At 47.0% G+C, this 21679-nt stretch overlaps 7 protein-coding genes across 7 annotated transcripts; 4 read left to right on the top strand and 3 right to left on the bottom strand.

The window, feature by feature from the left end:
• Window positions 1-94: 94 nt before the first annotated feature.
• On the bottom strand, window positions 95-1480 carry PHATR_46938 (predicted protein). Its single transcript, XM_002185763.1, has one exon. It carries the CDS (start codon window positions 1436-1438, stop codon window positions 275-277), a length of 1164 nt encoding a protein of 387 aa, XP_002185799.1. The 5' UTR covers window positions 1439-1480; the 3' UTR covers window positions 95-274.
• Window positions 1481-2226: 746 nt separating this feature from the next.
• On the top strand, window positions 2227-2676 carry PHATR_37006 (predicted protein; the record flags this gene model as incomplete). Its single annotated transcript, XM_002185934.1, has 1 exon — window positions 2227-2676. One exon carries the CDS (start codon window positions 2227-2229, stop codon window positions 2674-2676), a length of 450 nt encoding a protein of 149 aa, XP_002185970.1.
• An 824-nt stretch (window positions 2677-3500) lies between these two features.
• On the top strand, window positions 3501-4405 carry PHATR_46937 (predicted protein; the record flags this gene model as incomplete). The annotated part of the gene is made up of 1 exon (XM_002185933.1): window positions 3501-4405. The coding sequence occupies one exon, from the start codon at window positions 3501-3503 to the stop codon at window positions 4329-4331; it is 831 nt and encodes a 276-aa protein (XP_002185969.1). The 3' UTR covers window positions 4332-4405.
• A 293-nt stretch (window positions 4406-4698) lies between these two features.
• PHATR_46935 (predicted protein) lies at window positions 4699-9644 on the bottom strand (the record flags this gene model as incomplete). The annotated part of the gene is made up of 6 exons (XM_002185762.1): window positions 4699-7693; window positions 7716-7861; window positions 7936-8033; window positions 8110-9349; window positions 9411-9444; window positions 9623-9644. 6 exons carry the CDS (start codon window positions 9642-9644, stop codon window positions 7164-7166), a joined length of 2070 nt encoding a protein of 689 aa, XP_002185798.1. The 3' UTR covers window positions 4699-7163.
• A 2904-nt stretch (window positions 9645-12548) lies between these two features.
• Window positions 12549-14334, top strand: SQD1 (UDP-sulfoquinovose synthase, plastid precursor). Its single transcript, XM_002185932.1, has 2 exons — window positions 12549-12992; window positions 13150-14334. Exons 1-2 carry the CDS (start codon window positions 12690-12692, stop codon window positions 14215-14217), a joined length of 1371 nt encoding a protein of 456 aa, XP_002185968.1. The 5' UTR covers window positions 12549-12689; the 3' UTR covers window positions 14218-14334.
• Window positions 14335-15918: 1584 nt separating this feature from the next.
• Window positions 15919-16755, top strand: PHATR_46933 (predicted protein; the record flags this gene model as incomplete). Its single annotated transcript, XM_002185931.1, has 1 exon — window positions 15919-16755. Exon 1 carries the CDS (start codon window positions 15985-15987, stop codon window positions 16753-16755), a length of 771 nt encoding a protein of 256 aa, XP_002185967.1. The 5' UTR covers window positions 15919-15984.
• Window positions 16756-17584: 829 nt separating this feature from the next.
• On the bottom strand, window positions 17585-18742 carry PHATR_1946 (predicted protein; the record flags this gene model as incomplete). The annotated part of the gene is made up of 1 exon (XM_002185761.1): window positions 17585-18742. A coding segment is annotated over one exon (1158 nt), but the record flags the coding sequence as incomplete, so codon positions are not given.
• Between the last annotated feature and the right edge of the window lie 2937 nt (window positions 18743-21679).

The following is a 21679-nucleotide window of genomic DNA, read 5'->3' as shown; positions in this document are numbered from 1 at the left end:
ACAGCTGAATTTGTGTTTCGTCTTCTCGAATTGGCTGGAGCGATGCATCGTTTCTAGTTGTGCTACACCGTTTGTATTTTAAACTTTGAATACTAAGGCGTCGTAAATGTTTTATGGTCGGCTCTCTGATATTATTTCTCTCCATGCGTTTCTTTCAGGACGAGTCGGTCCGCTCTAGATAAGGGACGATCTAGACTTGGGCATACTGCCTATGCTTCCCCCGTCCACACTTGTTTTCTGATTGCTTGTCAGTGAACAACAGTCACCATGTGTCTCAGTAAGAATAGCTCTGCAGAAACGCAACCATATTTTCCTCAATGACAAAACCAAGAACACTGGAGATCGCAACCGCCAACCACGGCGTTTCTCGTACGGTGTCAGCCAGATTTTGTCGGCCATCGAATATGGCCAAAAAAGGGACAAATGAAGTGGCTTCGAAAAACGATTGTAGCGGCTCTTGATCTACGGTATTGGCCTGAAAAACTGTCCCAACAGATCCTTCCTGGCGAGAAATGCGCAAATCTTGCGCCGTGCATCCCGCCACTGCGTACAATGATAATCCGCCAAACAACAGCCAGTCGCAAGGTCTTCCACCAAGTAAGAACGCGTTGGCAACGCCCCAGGGCACTACTGGTAAAATTAACGGATGCCGCGTGATCCTTGTCAAGCCTTGCACTTTGAACTTCAAGGTATCGTTGCGTTCCAATCGAAGCTCCGAGACGCTGCTGACTGTACTGGAAGCTTGAAAGCCCGGCATGAGTCCGAGCGGGGAGGCGTTGGCCAACGAAGACAGGGAAGCCGTGTTGGCTACAACGGCCACCGCGAACCACAAGGACGGCCCCAACGGTTCTGTCGTTGCCGACGACGATTGCAGATAGAAAGCCAAAGCGTTGCCGAGCGTAATAGATGACAAGGATGTGTAGCCAATTCGATATATTTGCCTACCAGTCGTTTCCGTGTCGGGCCATATTTGTTGGCCCGCCACTTTGTCTCCAGGCCAGAATGATGGCAACTTCCAGCCTGCAGTACCAACCAGTCCGAACCTGTCAGCAAATTCACCTGCTAGAATAATGAGTCGATTGCGAGTAGCCGACATCCCAATGTGCGAAGAAGCAAAGGCAATGATCCAAAAGGCGAGAGCTCGGTCCGGTTCCGAGAATGAATTGATTGTCATCATCGGTAACTGCACAACGGTTCGTCTTAAAGACGACCGTTGCATAGGGCTTCGAATACTCCGCCTTAAAGTAGGTTTTCGAGTTGCGCAAAGCCTCTGTGAATGCCGATTTCGAAAGAAGCTTGACTGTGCGCTATGGTAGAGTTGGCGACTAGTCGCTGAAAATGCGCTTGCAGTTGACAGAGAAGCGAAAACTATCCCCAATGTCAAGCCCAGTACCGACAGGCGTCGCACTCTAGCACTGTGGAATATCGGTGCTACCATGAAAGAAGCTCAAGTGCAAACTCTTCGAGCTGGTATGTTGAAGTGCCAGTAACTGGAATTTGTACTAATGTTCGACGTTTTTTTTTTCTGGGCTGTTCGTTAGGGAATGCTACTAGCTAGCTAAAGAAGTAGATAAAGGAGACCGGAGCGCGCAAATAGTTCGGTTGAGTCACACTGGTGTATGACTGCTTTTGCGACAGAGTCGATAGGTGGACGTTTCACGACCTATCGTCCAAACAGTCGCGGATTTTATCCTTTTGCGTTTTCATAGTCGGCGATTTAATTGAAGCGCCCCTTGCCTTCGATTGATATTAGCTCTAACGGTAAAAGTCAATTTGATTTTTACTTGAATCGTGCGTGGTTCTTCTTTGATTCGTTGTTTTACGCTGAAGGGGATGGGAAAAGGTGAAAAACTCGCTAAAGGGGACAGAAAGTGTTCTCTCTAAGTAGCTTCATTTGGCGCCAGTATGTTGTTATATATTCAAAATATTTAAACTAAATGCCAAAATATTTGTCACGGATGCCAACCGTTGCCGAAAATGTATAGGTATATCGCAGCGCTTTCGATGAGAGATCTCAGGGCAACCCATCTCCCACTGTCAAGGAAACAAGTCTGTACAGTATATTCTAGCAATGGCTCCACGACAAGGAGTAGTTTGATTTTGTTTGGCCTCTCTCAAAACGCAATAGAAGGCCTTGATAATTGACAATTTGGCTGGTCGACGACCTGCCCCTTGGTTAGTTTGGGTTGTAAATCAGCGGCGAGAATTTCGGTGCGTTCGGCAAAGATGATATCATCGATTCAACCATCGAACGAAGGGACAGTTGCCCGCCAACGGACTTTTCAGGTGGCTGGATTAGCAGGAATGAGGCCTATGATGGGATCCAGAATTTCCGTCAGCATCCCTTCACAGTACTGGTCGGGGCTCGTCCGCAACGTTATTGGCGGTGTCGGCAGGGAGCGACGGGGACAACACCGCTTGGACGGGGCCGACGGACCCCGGCACGGTGCCGGTACAGTCCCAAAAGGCAACCGCCTACCTTGCGAAATTGGCGAGCTGATTGGGGACGCACGTGGCTACGTTGGTGCGATCGCTCGTGAGGGTGCGGTTAGCGTTTTGGACGGTGCGAATACGTACCGTTTCCGTGGCGCCACAAGAAACCAGTACGAGTGGCCGAGATGGTTCATCCAGACAGGAAGTGGCTACCGGCCAAGCTACGACGTGGGACGTTTGTGACACAGAGAGTGCATTGTCGGTGTCGCCATTCAAACTGTCACAATTGCCGTTGGCGTCCCGGTAGTTGTACCGTCGTTCGCCGTTATTGCAGTCGTTTGGCTGTCGGTGCGACTGTTCGTGCGGTTGGTAATCCCCAAGGTTACGCCCAGTACGAGCCCCACGATTCCCAGCAAGACGACGAGGGCGTAAATACAGCGCTTAAGGCGAGTCCGGCGTAGAGTTTTTTCGGTGACGGAATGTTGTTCCCACGGTTCCGCTGTGGCGAGGACTACCGATCCACGCTGCTTTTCTTTATCATCGTCATTGTGACGCGGGGTCGAGTCCGTTCCAGTGGTTGCCTCCAAAGTTCTGTACCTTTTATTGAGCACGTGTTTGTGGCTGAACCATGCAGCTTGGAGAGCTTTGAAGGAAGGAAGGATATCTTTGACGGCTATCCTCATGCTCAGTTTGCAATGTTTGGACCGTAAATTTCAATGAGAGGAGGGAGTGGTGTTGACAGTGATACCTTGCTGGCCAGCTTTCGGCAACGGTTGGCATCCGTGACAAATATTTTGGCATTTAGTTTAAATAGTTTAAATATATAACGATATACTGGCGCCAAATGAAGCTACTTAGAGAGAACACGTTCTGTCCCCTTTAGCGAGTTTTTCACCTTTTCCCATCCCCTTCAGCGTTTTGTCTCTTGTTTTTTACAGGAGATTGACAATTAGGGCATATCCTACGTGGAGCAGTAGAATTCGAGGAAAGAACCGGGTTTTAGTCGTGTTTGATGCCAGAGGGATGACGACTGCTTTTCCAATTTTCGCTCATAATTCCGAATCATTATGTATGTCGAAGGCACTGTAGTCGCGGATGGCAACCATGCCGTCCCCAAAGGCGTCGCCGTGGAAGAATTGAACAGTGGTAAGAAAGGGCTCCAAGAAAAGTGTCCCCCCGATCTCAAGGAACTCCTCGAAAAGAAAGGACTGATTGCTGTCTACGACGACTTGGTGAAAAGTGTTGTGGACGCGAGTAGAACCCGTAACGTGTTTGGTCGGTGGAGAGATCAAGAATTCGTTTCCATCATTGATCAGTTTCGCGATCTGTTTGCCTCCAAAGGCGTGAAAGTGGCCTTGTGTAAGCGCGAATCCGGTTCGGGAGTTAGGCGTTGGTTGGAGTTTATCGATGTTGATATTGCGGGAATGTATGTTCCCCAATACGATGTCGCCAACCTAAGTGGCCAAGTAATCAAGACCATGTACGCTACATTGAAATTCCCTAATGGTGTGGGCGTGGAAGAATTGCGGCAGATGGGGGGTCGGAAACGCCTCAAAGAAAAGATACCGGTTCAAGTCGAAGAAATTATTGCCAGGAAGGGCTTGATGGATGCCTACGATGCTCTAATTCTAGCAATTGTGAATGAGGGAGCTGGAAAGCATACCAAAATGTGGAATATTGAAAAATTGAAGGAAATTGTCCACTCGCATCAGCCCAATTTTGCCGTGAAAGGCGTAGAAGTGTTTGTTAGCCACAAACAGGAATATGTTTCCCATGGACAGTATGGAGGACATCACGAATATTTTCGTTGGGTAGAATTTGTTGATCGCGAGCTCCAGCCTAACTATCATCCCCAACGCGATGCCGATTCCAAATCAGAGAAGTGTGTCATCTCGTAGAGGTTAAGGTTTTTGCTGAAGAGAGAAGCAACACTTCTGTGTAAGCGAATATACCTCATCTGACGTAGGATAGTCAAGGGTTTCTGAAGTGTATTTGAAGGATGCACGTCAGAAAAGTATGGAAATTTCGATGCATGGCACAACACGCTGGATACTTGAAATCTTTGATCAACACTAGCTAGAGAGGTCATCGTACAAAATGTAGGGGGTTCTGCGTTTTCAGGGTCAGGGTATTCCTTCCCACACTAATACGGTACGGCAACCAGTGCCTACGGGAGGCCAGACGCCATTTTGGTGGAACCAGCAAAATCCATCCGAGGAAAAATCGAACACCTCGAAATCATTGACTGTGATAAAACCTCGTCCACCTTCAATCACCCTTACTACCAAACAAGTTTCTTTTGTTGATCTGGCTTCTCTCCTCATGCACAACTAGAGAAGCTCAAGTGACACAGTCTAGCGTCCTTTCCTTGCACTCCCATCACCTTTTTCCAGGGTAGCTGTTATGCAAGCATGTTGCGATCGATTAGAACAGGGATACGACTAGGCGCCTCTCCGCGAAAAGGCTTGACCGCGATGAAATTACAACAGCCGACTCCTGTGTTCCCAGCGAGCAGTGTCGTAACAACGATAGATCGCTACAACAATCAGCAATACCTTTACCAAACAGCAACGGCAGCGTTTTCTTGGTCCGCCCAGCAACATCTTTCCGCTGGTCCCTTTTTGCTAGCGGAATTAGGAAGGTCGTATACGTTCCTATCGTCCAAACTAGCCCCCACAGCAACAGTATCTCGCCGTTTTGCCGTTGCTGCAAAAAGCCCAAAGTCAAAAAAGAAGGGCAGCAGTAAAAAGAAACAGCAGTCGCCGGTACAGAAACAACCGAGCAGCTCCAAAGGGAAGAAACACCCGGGTGCTCCCGGAACCATTTCGTCCTCGAGCAAAATCGCCACGCGCAAACCGAACAAAGCTGGCGGCTCGCCTCCAAGAGGAGTGAAAGGCCGGGTAGTTCTCCAGCAGCACAGTGCTGGCAAACGAATATCAAATGCTGTACCGAAACTTTGCTCTGGCTGCGGGACACAAGTTGTTTCAGCCAAGGTATCCGGTAGAAGGTCGAACAATACAGACTCAGCGAACATAACAGGAACTCGCCTTGTCGGTGGCGAAGATACCATGGAGCATACGTCATCTTTAAGCAAAAGAATACAGAAGAAAACTCGTTACATGGATGTTGGAGATTATGCGACACGCCCAATGGATAGTTTTCTCTGTAGTCGCTGTCAATCGTTACAAAGAAATGATATTTGGGGAGCCTACGATGCCTTGCGCGATATTGAACCCAAAGTCTTTAGCGAGCAGCTACGCTTCATTGTAGCCCGACGCAAGTTTGGAATGTGTATAATGGTGGTGGATGCCACTGATCCGGAACACACTGTCGTTAAGCATCTGCGTAGAACTATTGGAAGCATTCCGGTGATATTGGTGATAAACAAAATTGATCTGTTGCCTCGTTGCAGCGAAAGTGATGTGATGAATATAACTCGGAGAATTGAGGCAATGTCCGGCGTCCGATTTACATCCGTCTTCGATGTTAGTGCTACAAATGGCGTCGGATTGGTGCGGTTGGCTGAAAGCATACTCCTGCAGCTAGGAGGTAGAGATGTGTTCGTCATCGGCACTGCCAACGTCGGAAAATCAAGTTTGGTGAAAACATTGTCACCTTTAATTGCTGAATCGGTGTATTTAAAGGGACAAAATCGATTCGCTGTAAAACGGAGAGCCACGATCAAGAATTTGAAAGTCACCGGATCGAATCTACCCGGTACCACGCTGCAAGCAGTTCGCGTGCCATGTTTTCCTTCGGACTCTCACGCTTTGTGGGACACACCCGGTGTTATTAGTCCACGTGCGCTTCAATACAAAATTTTCCCTGCACACTTGATGGAACCACTCACTCGCCCAGAAGCAATTCCTATTCCGGCTTCAAGGAATGGGTTGAAAGTATCGTTACGGGAGGGACAGAGCCTCTTAATCGAAGCCAGCTGGATGGGCAAGGATGAAGAAAACACGAAAGGCATATGGGACGAAGACGAGGAGACCTGCGTTTTGGGCCGTATAGATGTAGTGCAGGCGAAGCATCATATAAATGCACAGGCTTTTTTACATCCATCTCTGAGACTTCGGGTTGTTCCAACATCAAGAGCTCCGGATCGAGCCACCATCCCATCATTTCACATTGCAAGAGTAAAAGAACGAATTTTTGAAGCAACTAGAAACGAAGTGAGGGGGCTGGCCGATGAATATTCGCTTCCCTTACTACCATTTTTGACTGAGACTGCCCCGGATGGGAGATTCGTGGCGGGTTATAAGGAATTTGTTTCTGCATCCGGAAGATATGTAATGGACGTTTCTTTTGCCAGTCTGGGATGGGTAGGATTCATCGATAGTAACCAGTATGGGGTTATTCCGTACTGTGTCGAGGGATCTATTTTTTCGAAGCGGCGCTCCCTTTACCCATTCAACCTTGCTGAATCAGTTCATTCCCAGGAATATACAGAACAAATTCCAGACCATTTGGATGAGAGGGCAGTTAAACGACAGCTGAGCATAGCAGCCAATGAAGGACGGCACACCAGTAATAAAGTACGACAAAGATTTTAACCAAGACCTCGGTGCTTTTGGAAACGATTTGATGCCATAGGTGTACGATAAGTGGACCCAAGTGCTTCCATGTTCCCATGAAGTGATTGATTCTGCGGTTACTACTATACGGATGGAACATATTCGGATACAATCCAGGGATGTGCTACGCAAAAACAATTGCATTGACAATAACTAACCTAGTCCGCTAATCGTTAATGACCATAACGTATCCGTCCACATCATCATACCCACCAGTCCGCCGAGTGGTAAATTAAAACTATACGCCAAGCCTGATCCCGTTTGTAGAACTCTAGGACCAACCACCAAGAGAATGCATACCTGAAGTGTGCGGATGACATCTGAGATATACCGTTTTCGAGACGAATGCGGTGGAATGCTTGGGTCGCTCGAGGTTAAGACCAATCGAATGAGGAAAGGCGCTGCTAGCATCGGTAGTGTTGACCTTTGCACAGAGCCTTTAGACAGCACATAAGCAAATTCTCCAGCGCCCAAAAACGGGACCACTACAATCGTCAATAGATCAAGGTCAATGAAAGAAAAGCGGGAGCTACCAACCTTCTGTGCAAACTTATGGATGCGTCGGAGAGCCAGTGGATAGATCGAGGCGATCAATGCAATATTGATTGAATTTGACATTTCAATGGCAAAATCATTGGGACGTAAGAGACGGACGACGCCAAAGATGACATGAACAATGCTGACTGAGGTAACGATGGAGCATACCGCCCAGCGCCAACTTATCCCGTTGCTTTGGAACGTCGTCGGCTTCAGTGCTGATGACTGATGTGCTGTCCACAACAAAGTAGCTCGGATTGCGTCCGCTGAAAACGCCAAAATGAGAATTGAAGCAAGAGGCAAATCCAGCTTTGCTGTTACCCAGCAAAACAAGCCGCACCCGAAAGGAAAAGTTATTGGCAGCATTGCCGAAAAGCGGAATACGTACCTCCACAGGGAGATGTAAGCAAATAAACCCAGTAGCAATTCGGCATTGTGAAGGAGACCAGTTACCATGGCTAAACTGGCGACTGGTCCGTGCACTTTCTTTTAAGAATAAAAGCAGCTTTTGAATGAGAGGACCACGCCTTAAAAGAACAACGGACCTCAAAGCAATTCTTACCCGAAACGTCGTCATCATACGTTGAAGTGCAGTGTTATAGTTTTGCGTCTTACTTCGATCAAACAGCGATTGTACTGCTCCTATTCTTGCTGGTGCAGCCTCTCCATCGCGTTCCGACCTGACTAGAGCAAAAATTATTTTCCGCAGTGGTACCAAAACATTGTGGCACCACACGATTGCGCGATGGTCCATTCCAAACGAAGGGCTTGACGCCTCCTTAGGCATGATATCAACAGCCAAAAGTGTCAAGGTGTTATTATCTTTAGGAACGAGTTCACAAGCTGCGGGAGGAATCATTTCGTCGCGTAGGCCGCCTGATATGGCAACAAAAGCAGTACCATTTACGTGATTTTCAACAATTTCTGTCTGAATTTTTTCCAAAGAGGGATCCCAGGCTAGAACGGTGCGTGCTTGAGGTGATCCTAGTAGAATAACATTTGTAACCAAAAGGCGCAGCTTTTCATCACGAACTAAAGCTAAGCGGATCGAAATGCCACCAATGGAGTGGGCGACAACTGTGATACTGGAAAAGCCACATGCTTCGCTCAAAAAATGAATCGCTTTCGACACGAACCGACTCTGATCCACCAAAAAATCTCCATGCATACCACCACCTTCTTCAGCAAAATCCAAAGCATACACGTCATAAACAAAGTTTTCCAGCTGCGTCGCGTTTCCATGCCACATTCCCTTTTGTAACGCTTGCACAACGTAGTTTTGCGTCACATCCCGCTGTCGCGTGAGCTGTATTCCATGCGCACCCAAACTTCGACTTTGCTGATAACTTCCGCCGTGACCTGGAATATACACAACAGCAGTCGGGAAGGCGGCGTTTAGGCACCAGTCCGTGGAAGCCTTTCTTGAAGTCGTCACGCTCTCTTGCTGTAAAAAGCGTTCATGTCGGGGGTCGCGCTGATCATAGAATTTGTACAGTCGATATGGAGAACGCCCTACAGGATGAATGGAGGATATATCCAGCTCAAGAAAACGGCGCCAGGAATAAGTCATGCCGCATTCTTCCGAAGTGAACAAAAGAGTTTGCGAGAGAAAAAAGCCGTACCCCATAAATAGAAAGCTAGCTATACGAATCGTAGCCTGCAATTTCCCAGCGGCTCTAGCCAAATACGTCCAAATCGAAGCGCCCAAAGTATTGAGAGCTGTGATGTCAGTGGTGAAAAAGGTAATTGTGTCTTGGACGCCCACCTCGTCTTTTCCTGGATCATTGCTCGAAATTCTCCGCCTACGAATCATGTTCAATAGTTACTCTCCCCCGACACTTCAAAGCAAAGCAGATCATAGACCTTTCATTGTCAGAAGTGCTAACGCCTGTAGATACTATTTTGGTCGTATGAACAGACTTTAGCAGTTACATGTTAGTGAGCACCCGGGGAAGGTGCCAATTTACAGTTACTGTTGTTAGTCACAGTCGAAGTCGCAGTCAACACGCTATGGAGAAGAGCCCTCATCGGGTTGTGAGCTCGGGAAACCCCATCATGAGGATTGATTTACTAACAATTGGGCGCAGTTCCACTCATAATAAAAGGTTGTTGTGCTTAGAACAATCGTTGGCCTGTTAGTGCCCTACGAGATGCTCTTTTCCAGTCGGCGATTACCAACCAGAAGTGGGAAAAGAGCTCCAGCAGTGTTTCTGGAGTAGTTATCCTTCCCATGTTACTAGAACCACAGAATCTCTTCCATAGTTGCTCTGACAAAGGACAGTAGCGACGGATGACACACGCACCGTCTGGGACATCTGATGACATGCCAGGAGTCTGTCTCTCGTGATACACTAACACAATTTTAACACTAAGAAGAAAACATCCTTTCGCTGCCAAAATAAAGGACTTTCCAAGCAGTTTGCTTGTACTGGTTGACTGTGAATGATTGAATTCATTACAGCTACTTGCAACTAATGACCGGACAGCCTAATATGAAGTAGATTCCAACATTCAGGCATGCTATCGACAGTGAACCAGCTGGAGAATCAATCAGTTTGAAGGACATAATAAAGCAGAGAAAAAATCTGACTGTGAATCGAAGTTGAGCCGTGTTTTTTTTATTGAATTGGACAACCTCAAAAAAAAGCTCTGTCATTGTCCATTTCCTTCTGCTAACAACTTTGCCTTGCCAACCTTCGCCTGGCCAGTGTCAATCGGAGCTACCTCCCAAATTGACTTCGCTTTTCCAACACAACAACGGTCATTCTGCTCAGAGGAGCAAAATGTGCAGATTGCAGGCGTATGTGGTATTGTTCTCTCAAACAATTAGTGGCATTGTTCCTATACATCATTAGTGGTATTGCTCTAAGCTTCACTTGTACCTTATACTGGAAGTCTTATTATCTCTAAGAATTCTATTTGACACAATTCATTGCAATAAAGCACATTGACAGGATACGATTCCTTGAAGAAGCCGGATTTTTTTGGTCAGACGCTGTTCTTTCTAAACCATCGATTTTTCTTACATCCTTTATGATTGTAAATGCCCAGCTAACGACTTTGCCTTGCCACTCCTGCAGCTGCCCTTTCCGGACTTGGTGCTACCGTCCTCGCAGGTAGGCATCAAGCTGAGCGATGGCTGGCTGGACGGGATATCGGATGGCATTCCCTCGGATGGTGCCGAGGAGGGAGCATCCGACTTCTTGCTCATGCCGCCGACAAGTTTTCGATCATGCTTGTTTAGCGAAGGAGGGGTTGCATCGCAATCACATACTGACAGAGCAAAAGCACAAAAGCTGACGTAGAGTTTCACGATGTGCATATTTGGTCAAGCTTTTTTTTTTCGGAAGAGTAAAAGCAAGAGAAAAGCTAGTAAAATGTACCTTGAAGCGAAGAATAAGAGCTTGTTTAATTTGTGAGGACAACTTGTTGAATCAACGGAATGAATAGGATCTGGAAAACTCCTCCAAAACGTTTGTAAAGCGTTACATCGTCTAGTTTCTTATGAATTCTCTGTCAAGCAAGACGCGAATCAGTTGGAATTGTGTCGTGTAGCGTCACCTTGCCCCTCAGGTTCTTGAACGAATGGGGGGCCGCTCCACGATCTATTATTTTCATTGACAAAATAGTTTCGACATCTGAAACAAAGGGGCTTTTTCGGTTGATAAGTCGTACGGTACTAACGAAAAATAAAGACTATTTGGGTCACAAACCTATTCTACATTTACAGAGAATTCGTGAGCTTTCGTTCTGTTTTTATAATCCGTTTGTATTTACAGTTATAATTTTGAAGGTGTCCTCAACGTCTATCGTTTCGACTATAAAGTTTTCCATCGCAATCTTTTTCCCAGCAAAGTGTGGTCAATCATCAGAGAATTAATAATATATAGCCTGGCTACGAAAATCATAATTTTGTCGACTATAGAAGTCGATTGGGTGAAAAATGTGGCATTCTCTACACGGATTTTTCGCAAATATTTTACTGGGAAGACTCAACGCATTCACAGTCAATGTTCAAATTCATGGGTGTAGACAAGACTGTGCTCGGACTGCTCAAATCCACTGTATCCAGACTTGCCCCGGCGTACCGTGGTTTTCTTTGTGAATAGTAAACACGGTATGTCGCATTCGACACACTATTCAACAGGATGTACCTAACCGGATTGGTTATTGCAACTGTTATCCTGCATGGTTTATCAAAAACCATGCTTTTTTTGTACAATACCGGCTTGCTTTCTCACAGTCAATTGGTTCCGTCCAAATTTTCATGCTATACAGGTTTCGGTACTCGTCGTTCTACTGTCCCATCTATTGCATTTCTGAAAAGCTTTTTACATTGTTGGACAAAATAGCCAGACGGAAAAGTGAAAAATCGAGCATCCGTTTTTGTTATGCAGAGAAAGCGGAAGAGGGACTAAAAATGTATACTTTGTTCTTTATGTTGCATAGCTAAGAGTGCGTGTCGGCTTTTTTGGAAAAAGTGAGGGAATCATTGCTTCCGTCAACGAATAATTTGTAACTGATGTGCTTAGGGCTACAAAATGTAGGAGTACACAGTCTTCATAACAAATGCAATAAGGTGAGGAATCGGCAAATTCATCGAAATTGACATTGACTGTGATCAATGCCTACTAATACCAATCATGCAAAACATATTTGGAGCGCCTTTTACCATCAGACGACGACAAAGGAAAGTGCTCTGTCCATTTTCGAGATTCGGCTTTCCGGGTATCCAATTTTAAAGATTCTTTAACTTTCCGGGTCTTTCAGCAGAAAGCACTAGGACTCGCTGTCAACATACGCACTCCACTTCATCGGTTTGTTTGGCGTCGCACGGTTTTTCTATCATTCAACGAGAACCGTCGGCTATTGTTTGACCAATTGAAAACGACCATGTAAAATGCATCCTCAGGTCTCAGAACCTGATCTACGTAGATACCGTAGCACCAGCGACTCCGCTACCGTGCCTGATGATTGTTGCTCACCATCACGGCGGCAACAAAACATCATACCATCACGCTTGTCGTTGTGGTGGGGATCCTCGCTCGTCCTTGAGTCAACCTGTGGTAGATCGCATCTTTTTTGTTTCGCAAAATAGTTGTCAATCGTTGGCAAAGACATTATTTCGTCTACTTTCACACCATGAAGCTTTTGATTTTTCTTTCTTTAGTGACCTCTGCTCATTCGTTTGTTCCAGTTCTGCATCTCTCGGCGCAGTCTACACCTTCGCGGACGAAACTATTTGCCGAAGGTGCGAACGGAGATTCCTCAGCGGCGAGCAAAAAGAAGGTCATCGTCTTGGGAGGAGACGGGTTCTGCGGTTGGCCAACTTCTCTGTACCTGTCGGATCAGGGGCATGAAGTTGTGATCGTCGACAATCTCAGCCGACGCAACATTGACATCGAGCTCGGATGCGACTCGCTGACTCCTATCCGATCCCCCGAAGTGAGTAGTCTTGATGGCACAGCTAAAGACAGCTCGAAGGAAGTACCCCACTTCGAATGAAAGGTTAAATTTCATATGAATTTACACCCATTCAATTGCCAAAGCAAACGCATGATGATGATTTGCTTACCAAATTGCTTTCCTTTACGAATTGCAGGTACGTTGCCAAGCCTGGAAGGAAGTTAGTGGCAAGGAAATCCGCTTCGTCAACTTGGACGTCGCCAAGGAATATGATCTTTTGGTGGATCTCATCAAGCAAGAAAAGCCCGATTCCATCGTGCACTTTGCGGAGCAGCGTGCTGCTCCGTACAGTATGAAATCCGCCAAGACGAAGCGATACACTGTCGACAACAACGTTGGTGGCTCCAACAACCTTTGTTGCGCTGTTATCGACTCAGAGGTCGACGCCCATATCATCCATTTGGGAACCATGGGCGTGTACGGGTACGGAACTAGCGGTGGAGAAATTCCGGAAGGATACATCGATGTCACTCTACCCGGCGGCCGTGATGCCAACATTCTGCACCCTGCCCACCCTGGAAGCGTCTACCATGCCACCAAGTGCTTGGATGCCCTTTTGTGGCAATTTTACCAAAAAAACGACCAGCTACGTATTACTGATTTGCATCAGGGCATTGTCTGGGGTACCAACACACCACAGACAGCCCTGGACGAACGTTTGATCAATCGGTTTGACTATGATGGGGACTACGGTACAGTTTTGAACCGTTTCTTGATGCAAGCCGCCATGGGCGTTCCGTTGACCGTCTACGGAACTGGCGGGCAAACTCGAGCCTTTATTCATATTTCCGACACGGCTCGTTGCATCGATTTAGCTATAAGCAACCCGCCCACCGCTGGCGACCGCGTCGAAATCTTCAATCAGGTCGCCGAAACCCGTCGTGTGCGGGATATTGCTGAGTTGGTCGCCAGTATGACCGATGTCGAAGTGAACTTTATCCCCAATCCTCGTCAAGAAGCTGCGGAGAATGATTTGGATGTGGCCAATCGTAAGTTTTGCAATCTTGGTTTGGATCCCATTACTCTCGATACGGGCCTCTTTGATGAAGTCACCGAAATTGTCAAGAAGTACAAGTCACGCTGTGATCCCACAAAGATTCTGCCGGCGAGTTTCTGGAACAAAAAACGCGCAGAAGAGTGCGCCAGCATCGATCCCAAGAGCATTCAATTGAAGAAAGACGAAGCGGAAGTCGCCAAGGCGTAAGTCGACCACGAACTGGTGATGCCCCATTGGTTTATAGGTATAATGCGCGAGAAGTTCGTTTAACGCTTGGCCTCGGATCTGCTTGCTCCTATCATAGTACACATTATTGCTAGGTTCATGAAACAAAGTGTTTGCAATCATAATATTTCAGTATATTTCCCGTTTGACGCGATTGCACGAGGAAGAAACGCAGACCGCACTGCGCAAGCCGACCTCTCAGTAGATCTGGCCATTCTCCTTGATGATGTGTTTACAGTTAATGATAGATCGCGAACGACAAATTCTGGTGTTCATATGAAACCAAGAACATTGCCAATCGACATTTGGCATACACGCTACTTGCCAGTATATAGCAGACAGACGTGGCTGCTGGCGCTTACTAGGGCTACGACGGTCACTGCAATCTGGGAACACCGATAGAATGTTTAGAGCACCAACACTCTTCTTCACAAATCAGCTTGGATCTCTCATCACCTTCTTCCAAAATTTGGAACCGCGCAACAAGAATAGCAATCCGTTTCTAGAAATGACGGCCGTCGAGTTCAACCAACAGCGGGGGGAAAACAGGATTTTAAATGCGCCCCAAGCCCATGGGAAATGAAACTCACAAAGCCTTCCTAATTGGCTACCGGCTCGTCATTTTATCCTGCAAGAAGAGCAGCGCCTGAGATTCTACCCGGTTTCGCTGTCAATGTAGAACAGAAAGGCATCAGAGTCTCTGACACGAGTACGAGAAATTGTACGTTTCAAATTCAAATAGAAATATCTGGATGTCGAGGAGTCGCGCTTTTCTGTTGGCTAGGGTAAGAGCCTTTACAGCAAAGAATCCATTCCCCTGCTTACCTCGAGCATTCAACAACAGGGCGCGATTTTTCATAGTTTATTTGTTGCGCATGACTAAAATTGCTTCACCAAATTCAATGGCTCCTTGATCTCATACATTCCAGGATTACAAAACAAGGTGAATGCTATTACATCGTGAATCGCCCCAGATTAGATCGAGAGGGTCTAGGAATTCCAAAATATTTGCATGAAGGTCCGGACCCAAGCAAGGAAATTCGCTGATAGACAATTATGCCGACTTGCAAGCCCTGTTCTGAATAGTATGGCTCAGTCTTCAGGCTTCAATAGCCGGTTGATACTTCGCCTACAGTTGCTATAGCAAACTCCGGACCTAACTGTAAATTGAGAGAGAAATATTGGCATTTGGTCGATACCTGTACTCTCGGATTCTCTTCTACTTCTCAGTCAGAATTTGGTCGGTTGTCGAATCATATTTTGGACAGAACACGACATGTACATATCACATAAGAATTTTTCGTGACTGGCTCTCTAAACCCACCTAGTATGTCAGTTCTCCCACAGCCAAACAAAAGTTGTTCTTTGCTTTTGCATATGGAAAGAAAGCTAGTAGGTAGCTTGGTGAGGAAGTTTTCGAGTAGCTCACACACCTGCTGCAAGTTCCAAAAACAAGTCTTGGGACGAATATTCAGGTTTCAACGCACAAAAAGTCCCCTTGCGCTTCCGACAAAGTAAAAACAAAAAGCTAGCTCTTTAATAATTATGTGATTTCATACGTGTGCTAGCAAACCTGACACCGACTGTGAATGAAACCAAAAAAACATCCCAACAAGATTGCAACGGTCGCAGCGGTTTTGTCATCGTTAGAGCACGATGCTGACATACTCACAAAATTGTATCCTAACAACAAACAAGAAATAGAAAATTTTTTACTCAAAGTCAACACATACATCCTTTGCAATCACCATGTCAATCGCTTTCGCTTCCACCCATGGGTGTACCAAGGCCGAAAAGACTGCTATTGTGGCCATGCTTATCCTCGGTATGGGTACTTTGGTGTTTGGAAACGACGTCGCCGGGACCGAGGTCGGCTCATCTACTCTTGCCCAACCAAGGACCGCGTTCTTGGATGAGGCAATGATTGATGTGCAACCATCTCGGAGATTGCGGAACACATATTTTGACAACGGTAGTAGCGTGGGTCATAGACGTCTTCAAGGTACTTTTGGTATGAATACTGGTGTAAACGGAAAAGGTAACGAGAGCGGGAAGAGTGGAAAGGGGGGTAGCAGCAAGAGCTCAAAGAGCTCCAAGAAATCTGAAGGTCCAAGCATGTCGCCGTCAGTCTCTCCTGCCCCTACCATCTCCGCTCAACCCTCCTCAGTACCATCACTATCTTCTCAGCCTTCGTCTACCCCATCTGAAGATCCCACTGACATGCCCTCGGAAGTGCCGTCAGACGCTCCAAGCGAAGATCCTTCTAGTGTTCCTTCGTCAGTACCTACAGTGTCAAACGCTCCCTCTATGTCTTCTGCACCTTCTTCGATTCCTACCGTTTCGTCGGCTCCTTCTTTTTGTATCAGCGTGAAAGGCAAAGGAAAGGGCTCGAAGAACTGGAAAGGAGGAGAATCCAAGAGTAGCAAAAGCTATAAGGATTGCTTTGAAGGAAACGGTTTTACACCTTCTCCGACAAGTGGGAAAGGCGGGAAAGGGGGTAGTAGTAAGAAGAGCATCTAAGTTGCAGTCTTTGTGCCTATGGAAAAACCTCGTGTTCTCGTTGAGTGCGCCGCCGTCGTCAGTATTTCTTAAATTCTAACAAAAGAAATCAGAAAATCTGCTATCATTCTTTAGCTGTAAATAAAGGCATTGTCGTCCGTGCGATTAAGTAGAGGACCATGGCTCAACTCAAACCGAGACGTTGTGTTCAGGTCGCCCAGGATGATTTGGAAAGCTACGCTCGGCAGCATCCATCACTGTTTCACACTTTGGACTTTTCTCGAGAGCGTGTTTGCTCTGCTCATCGGATTGAATATTGGAAAGGAGAATTCGAAGCTCAGAGCGCCCTAAAGTATGGGCTACGAAAAGAGACATGTCCTAGAAAACGAGGTTGATGTGGATTTCAACCACCAGATAGCGAAAATGGGTTGGGACTGGACCAAGGGTCAGTTTAACAAGTTCGATCGATACAAATTTAGGTTACTACGCATACTGTATTCAGCAGTTATATATAAATGTCTATCAATCATTTAAAGAGATTGCCAAATATCTCTAGTATCCCTGTTCCTTCCATGGTCGCTATAAACTAAGGAGGCTATCCCGTGATTCCGAGTAATTTCTCAATTTCAGCTCCCAAGAGAGTTAGCGCCAAATCAGTGCCGTTATAGTAAAGTTCTGAGTGCAAATATTGTTGCTTTTCTCGTGAAACCAAAATTTGTCCACCAATCGCAGCAAATACGGCAGCGGCTGCTACAGCAACCAAAGCATAGAGGATACAGATCTGTCGATCTCGGGACATCGCGAAACCATAGACAAGGATTGATCCTTTTTGGTCCGATGCTTGTAAAATACGCAACGCCAAATACAGAGGTAGCAGAAACGCCACGGCCGATGTTAATAGCACGCCGCCCCAGCTCAATAAACTCCCGATAGCGTCACCTTGATACCACAACCATGAGGTCAACCAGGGCAACCACACCACAAAGATGTTTGCCGTTCGTTCGCTACACATTCCCGAATGTGTCAAATTGTACCGAGTCAGAACGGAAAATAGTGGTATATCGAGGCCGATAATGAAGAACGCAAAAACCGAGCCGGCGATTTGAATGCCGGAACCGAAAGCGCCTGAAACCATCGGACTAAGCATATTCACGTTCACCTTCGGAATCGCAAAGGCTCCCAGAATGCCGACGCAAATATACAAGCCCGTTGACATGGCAGTGGAATGTTGAATAACCTGGTTGACATTAACGGTCTCCTTTTTCTCGTGCAACCAGGCTGGAATGGCCAGGACGAGTGCGAAATTGAACAGAATGACTCCCAGCATGCCTTTCCAGGAAGATCCCCACAACGAAACGTGTTTGAGAGACAACTCGTAGGTGGAAAAAGTGGCACAAAAGTAAATGGACGTTGCTGTCAAAACTGCAAACCCAAAGATTTGCCAGGATGTGTTTTCTTTCAAATCCATTAGACAGACCGGGACGAAGACCAGTGCCGTCAGTAGGTAACCAAGAGTCAAGAGGTAGTCACCGTACACATCGGCATCTCCGAAAGGGTCACATAATCCTAGCTTAACCTCTTTCCGGGAACATGGTCCATGCGACCATGTTTGCAAAGTCAATGTCTGTGCATTGAAGCCGACGGACTCGAACCGCAATCCCAGAAAGGAATCAACGACTTCAGCCGTATCAACAATAGCGGCAACGTTGAGACAGGTCGTGCACAGAAAGAAAAGTACTTGCGTAATTTGGAAAGCGCGGGGACCCCAAAAGATAGAAAATGGATCGGAAAATTCGATGCAGTGCTTAAACTTGTGATTTCCTGGAACCTGGGAAACCACGTTTGCCATATGGAGGCTTACAAAGTAGGATAGAATCGATACGAAAACGAGACAGATCGTTGTAGGGATTAACCCTGAGCGTTGGTACTGAAAAGGAAGCTGGAGGACAGCCGGACCGGCGAGACTGTTGACGGCAATCGCCAAGGATCCCAGATAGCCAATGCTTTTAACTATGGAACAGGCAGTGACAAGCACGAAAGAAAAATAGTGAGCCTCGGACAGATCGCCAACACAGTCAATGTAAATGTCGGTATAAGGTACGTACCGGAATGAGTATGGGAGCGATGGGGATCATTCATCGATGCGGTCAAAACAGTAGCTCCGTGACGACTTTCCGCCATCGTGGAAGAGGTACCACCGTACGACCCGTTGTCACAAGACCCCGATCTTTGGATAAAAAGCGCCGTTTCTTCGTCGACGGGCGAAGGCATGGTGGCGCAAGAGCTTTGTAACGTTTGGCACCAACCAAAGCCCACAGTAAAAAGGAGTTAAGCGAGTTACAAAGCAAACGCCAGGCATATGCGCGAGATGAAGATTTGTTTCGTGTAGACCCTTGATTACAAAGGACGTTCGATATGTGGGCTAGCATTTTTACGTGGTCTGTTCCATAATTAGATTTCTGTCCATGGTCACTCCACAACAGTTCGTTCAGCGTGTCAGCTCTGGTGTATCGACCAATCAAAACTTGTACAGTTAATCGAGATTCCTAAAAGATTCACTGATGTATACCACATAGAGTCGGTTGCTGAGAGGACCAGTAATAAATTCAACACGACTTCTGCTCTTGCGCTACTAAATGTTTGTTGTCAACAGAGGAATGACTGTGAATGACGACTACCAATTGTCAGCACAGGCTAACACTAGAGAGAAGGTCATTGTTGGCGACCGGTTGTAGTGTGGGAGTCATCATTGTCGCAGTCGGCGAAATGCCAGGAATTACCATGTCTTATCGAGACTCAAAATGTTAATAAATACGCCATCTCGACACTGATCTGACACAACTAAAAAACCTACTTCCGCCCGTGGTCTCGGAAGAATGGCTGGGATTCCGAATATCCTGGACCCTTTCGGAACCAAAACACGAGTCAGTCAAACACAGGTCCAGCCAGACGTGACGACACTCACTCAACTAATGGAAGCGAAACGAGAAAACTCTTCCGTCGGAAAATCAGGACGCACCACATACAGGACCGTCACTAAATGGCCGCAGTGTCTCGACAACGGTTTATTGTTCGGTGCGCACCCAGAGACACGCTACGGATCCAAAAACAAATCGGCATTTTCGCTTGTATATTATTTGCGTTATCATATGCTGGGGTAGCGCTAGAAGCAGCTGGATTTGTCGGTGCTAACTTTCTTCCTCTCGTTGATTGTGAAACCTCTGTGACGACGATCGGAAGTAGAACCCCGAACGGACCAGGATCGAGAAAGTGAGACTAATCTAGTATTTTTTAGCATTAAATACCCCGGAAGATTGCTGGATACGCCGCTACTTTGAAGTTACACCAGTTCTCTGGAGTTGACTGATAAAGGAATATAGCAGGCTTTTAATCACAAGATAAAAGTCGCATCTTTGCGAGAGAACTAAACCATCTTGCTGGGGCTCTTTGCCATATATCATGAGCAGCAGTACGGATGAAAAGGCTAGTCGATCAAACCTTCGACAAGCCTCTGCGGCTGCTCTCCCACAGGAACCCAGCTCATCTTCATCGGGTGAAGATGCTTTAGGCAGAACCACACACACCATCAGCGATACGAGTGTGCTGCGACAGCCTTCCCGAAGTTTGATCCGCGTGCGATCCTGGGGAAACAGCAACGGTACCAAGTCAGATGCTCAGCACACGCGCTCTCCTTCAGTCAATGTTGGAACGCCTTCAAACTCCGACACCAAATCCAGCAGCATCGCAATGCGAGCGTCTCCACCGGAGGAACTACTACCCCGCATTCACGAAGATTTGGTAGTAGATGAAGACGATGCGCCAACGGTGAACATATCGCGGTCGCCGGGTACACCACCCAAAAAACTATGGGAACGACACTATCGGAATTTTTTGTCTCGAAAAAAGGAACATGCACCACCTCCTAGCCTACCGGCAATACACGCGGGAACAATAACGACGCGGGCAGGTGAACTGCTTATCAAAAAGTCCATTTCTCCGTCTACGAATGTTTCATTGGCACGTAAAGCGATTGCAAGCAACGCCGGCAACTCGTCTTCTAACCGAAAGACTCCAAAATTGGTGGAAGATAATGGTGAAGGTTCTGTCCGTGGCGGTTCCTTCTTTGGAGGTGTCTTTCGCAATCATCACTCCAAGGAGACCTCCGTTGCAGCCAATTCAGGACAACGTCAGAGAGCCCGGTCCACAAACGACTTGGATGGGACTTTACGTCGTGGAACGGATCGAGGAGTATACGCTCCGACTTCTAATGCTCCTGCAACAGCTGTCAATGCTAACTTTGGACCGAAGCTACCATCGGAAAAGTCACGTCACAAGTCCAGCCTGTCGTCGAACAATTTGGACGAGACAATTCGTCGGGGTGCGGAAAAGTCATATTCACCTGGTAGTGCACGAGTTCGAAAAACGAGTTTGCTACTGTCGCGTCAACCCGAGACTTCTTCGGCCACACCTCCAGATTTGACGAGCTCATTGACCCAAAACATTGCATTGCCGACTCCCTCTACTACTATAAGCTTGCAACCACGTTTGATTGCCCAACGACAAGACTTTTCAGTTCACTCGTCTCTCATGATGGCATCGGCGATTCCCCCTCCGCGAAACACGGGCAGCGGAATGATGCGGGCGCAGAGTGACTCGGTGACCGAATATCTCTCTCATTCTCCTTATGCTCATATTGAGGACAGCGCGCTTGCGCCATCTCCATTCGAAACACCCCCTACATTGCGCCACATTCGAGCCGTGGATTTGCAGTCCGACACCGCCAACAACGTGATCGCATCCAGCTCAGCTATGAAGAAGGCGTTTACGGAATTTCACAACTCTGCCGACACCGGTCATGATAGTGCAGCTGCGTACTTGGGCGAAGATACATCTTTTCACGGGCAAGGTTTGTTTTGGCCGCACACACAGCGAGCTCATGTCAATA

Source organism: Phaeodactylum tricornutum, chromosome 11 (genome assembly GCF_000150955.2).
Source record: "Phaeodactylum tricornutum CCAP 1055/1 chromosome 11, complete sequence".
NCBI classification, from domain to species: domain Eukaryota; phylum Bacillariophyta; class Bacillariophyceae; order Surirellales; family Neidiaceae; genus Phaeodactylum; species Phaeodactylum tricornutum.
Note: the sequence above shows the minus strand (reverse complement) of the source record. Positions and strands in the feature narration are given on the sequence as shown.

Excerpts from the sequence above, each read along its gene's own strand:
- SQD1 (XM_002185932.1), top strand. The coding sequence starts at position 12,690 with ATGAAGCTTTTGATTTTTCTTTCTTTAGTGACCTCTGCTCATTCGTTT. Across the intron at positions 12,993-13,149 it reads CTCCTATCCGATCCCCCGAA|GTACGTTGCCAAGCCTGGAA; the intron begins GTGAGTAGTCTT and ends TACGAATTGCAG.
- PHATR_46938 (XM_002185763.1), bottom strand. The coding sequence starts at position 1,438 with ATGGTAGCACCGATATTCCACAGTGCTAGAGTGCGACGCCTGTCGGTA.